The sequence below is a fragment of the Camellia sinensis genome, chromosome 1, assembly GCF_055761805.1.
Source record: "Camellia sinensis isolate YWXY chromosome 1, ASM5576180v1, whole genome shotgun sequence".
Classification (NCBI taxonomy): Eukaryota; Viridiplantae; Streptophyta; class Magnoliopsida; order Ericales; family Theaceae; genus Camellia; species Camellia sinensis.
In genome coordinates, this window is record NC_138961.1 from 47,305,894 (window position 1) to 47,309,012 (window position 3,119).

Sequence of the window (3,119 nt, forward strand, 5' to 3'; positions counted from 1 at the left end):
TATATTGTCAGTATGTTGTTAGTATGTAGTTAGTATGTTCGTAGTATGTTGGTAGTATGTTGTCGCATATGGGAGCCGTATTACTAACTATCATATTTTTGTCCACTACTAACTTCCATGGAACCTGTGTACGTACGTTATTAATGTGCAATGGTTATATGCAAATTTAACTTTAGCATCTTATATCTCTGTTTGTTGTTATTAATGTGTCATGGCGTATGCGTGTGTATATAACAACCGAATTTGTGATGGTAATCTTTTGTAACCGTACATTAGTAATGGCTTCGACACGTACTTCTCCGCGTATCCAATCGAGAAGCAAAGGCATTGTCATTGACAAGTCAAGCAGTCTTGAAGAGACACATAATCATTTCAGCCACAAGGCCTCATGGGACAGTGACTCAATTCAAATTTTCCTACAGTTGATTGCAAATGAGATTACTAAAGGAAATCGTCCTTTCCTAGTCCTCAGCCAAGCAGGGTACAAGTCCTTGGCAAGGAAATTTGAGAAAAAAACAAGAAGAAAACATGGACAGAAACAGTTGAAGAATAAGTACATGAGCTTGAAAAAAGAGTGGCAAGTGTGGACAAAGTTGATGGATTCAAGCAAAGGAGTGTCAGGGATAGGCTTTGACAGTGACACCGGTATGTTTCAGGCGCCTGAGAAGTGGTGGGACAAGATGGAATCGGTAAGTACATGTACAAACAAGTTTCATATTTGTCATTTACCAGTACATGTTTGGTAGTTTGTAGTTCAATTTTAATTATTTATATGAAACGTAATGTAATTCTCTTTCATATATCTGTATTTTTGTAGGTAAACAAGATGTGTGCCAAGTTCAGGAAAAAATCCTTGGAACATCGTGAGTTGATGGAGACAGTCTTCATGGGGGCATCAGCTACTGGTAAGCACCACTAGACCTTGGGAGAGAAACTTGTTGAAACTGCTGACGACTCATCTGATTCAGTGCACAGTTTGGGAGCCCAGCCATTTGCTGATCCGATACCCGCAGGAGTGCAGGACGTGGATTCAGATTCTTCACTGGAGCATGTTCCGATTGAAAAGGGGAAAAGAAGAAAGACGCCATCAAGCAGTGTTTCAAAGTCCAAGAAGGCAACAAGTGGAGCATCAGTTATTGCAGAAAGCATGAACAATCTGACAGATGTGGTGCGTACGAAGAATCAGCAGGTCGCGATGAGGCACCTCACAGGCAACGAATCGCTGTATGCTATTTCGGAGTGCATGCATCGCCTAACGAGCATTCCATCCCTGCTTGGTACGCCATTATTCCACTTCGCCTCGACACTTATGGATAATGCCGATTTGCAGGAGGTGATGATGTGCCAGCCTGATGACGACTCTATCGTAGGGTGGCTTACAGCCAAGCAGCTCCAGTGTACTGCGTCGGTGCCTTTTGCAAACCTGTTTGGGGCTCGCCGGATGTGATGTAGCGGTGTTGAGAGTGTTGAAGATGCCTGTCCTTCTGTTGCATTATGAAAACTTTTACTTATCTTAATGTTGGCACTGTATTAAAACATGATGTTTGTGTGTGCATGTTTTTATTCCTTTTTTTTTTTGTGGTTTTTATTGCTACCTACGGTACACAAAACTTTTAGTTCAGTGCATGGGTTGTCGTTCATGGAAGCATGGTTGTGCATGTTTTTGGAGAAATGAATGGGATGCTTTTGTATGTCTATATTATGCAAATTTAATTGGTAGTTTACTGTGACGTTTACTTTTGTGGTTGTTACCACTATCGCCCCCCGGTGAATTCAAGTTGAACATGTTACCAATTTGTGAAACTCATATCATTATGCATTACTACTGACAGTGGTGACGGCATTGCTTACATGAAAACCAATTTTAATATATTTGTTTATTGCAATTTTTCAAATAATTTGAGTCAATGAAAGGGAAGCAAACTAATTGACAGAGTGCCACTCTTGTAGGTTTCGCATCAACGAAGACGTAATGAATCCGTGGGATAGAAGCAACAATGACGGAATAAGGGAAATACTTAATCAAATGGCGGTCCAGGTGCAACAAGAACACAACTGCACATTTCTACAAGCATGCTAGCATGCGACAGAGTGGTACGCAAAACACATGGCCTAAATGCCATGTCGCAATTCTATACTGACCGGGAATGCATGGATATCCGAACTATATGCGGGCCATATAGGGCGATTTGAGAAAAATGTTTGCATACCGAAGGAAGTTTTTGTCGCCTTGTGTGAGACATTAGTAAATGATTTTGGGTTACAAGTCCCGCAACGTCCACATGGCTTAGCTGTTGAAGAAAGTGTTGCAATATTTATCCATATGTTGAAAGGGAAGCAAAATCGGGAAATTCAAGAACGGTTCCAACATTCAGGGGAGACTATGTCTCGGCACGTGCATAACGTATTAACTTCCATGAAAGTGTTCACTGTAGTTCATTGCCGCCCTACATACAGTCAGCATCGTATGCATCCATACATGCGGTCTAGACGGAAATACCTACCGTTCAAGGTACTACTGAAAACATTATTGACATATAAATAAAGAGTGTCAGTTATTTTGTTTTTATTATTAACTGGAGATGACGTATGGGAAAAACCAAACACTTGTTACCTGTTTAAGCAACAAACGAAGTGGGTTGTTTGCAGGACTGCATTGGCGCAATAGACGGAACACATGTAAGTGCATAGGTTACGGGGCCAGATGCGGCAACATATTTTGGTAGGAAATACTATCACACGCAAAATATCATGGCCGCAGTGGATTTTGACATGTGTTTCATATTCATTTCGTGCGGATGGGAAGGAAGTATGCATGATAGTCGCATATTCAACGAGATGCTAACGAATGACAATGTGCCATTTCCACATCCTGACGAAGGTAACACATGGCCATGAAATAGATTTATGGGGCTATACATTTTTTTTCGGAAATAGCGTTACTTGAAAATGAAGCACAATGTTTGGTTTTCGTGTCATACATTGTTGTCATGTCTGCTGGCAAATATTATCTTGTCGATTCTGGCTATCCAAACCGGATAGGTTACTTAGCACCATTCAAAGGCCACCGTTACCAACAACAAGAATTTCGACGTATTGCAGGGAACAGGACGGCAAAC

The 3,119-nt window shown here is 41.1% G+C and overlaps 1 protein-coding gene across 1 annotated transcript; it reads left to right on the forward strand.

Annotated features, from left to right (window-relative positions):
* The first annotated feature begins 278 nt into the window (after positions 1–278).
* Positions 279–1,447, forward strand: LOC114268004 (L10-interacting MYB domain-containing protein-like). Its single transcript, XM_082878798.1, has 3 exons — positions 279–689; positions 818–905; positions 969–1,447. Exons 1-3 carry the CDS (start codon positions 279–281, stop codon positions 1,445–1,447), a joined length of 978 nt encoding a protein of 325 aa, XP_082734924.1.
* The last annotated feature ends 1,672 nt before the right edge of the window (positions 1,448–3,119 follow it).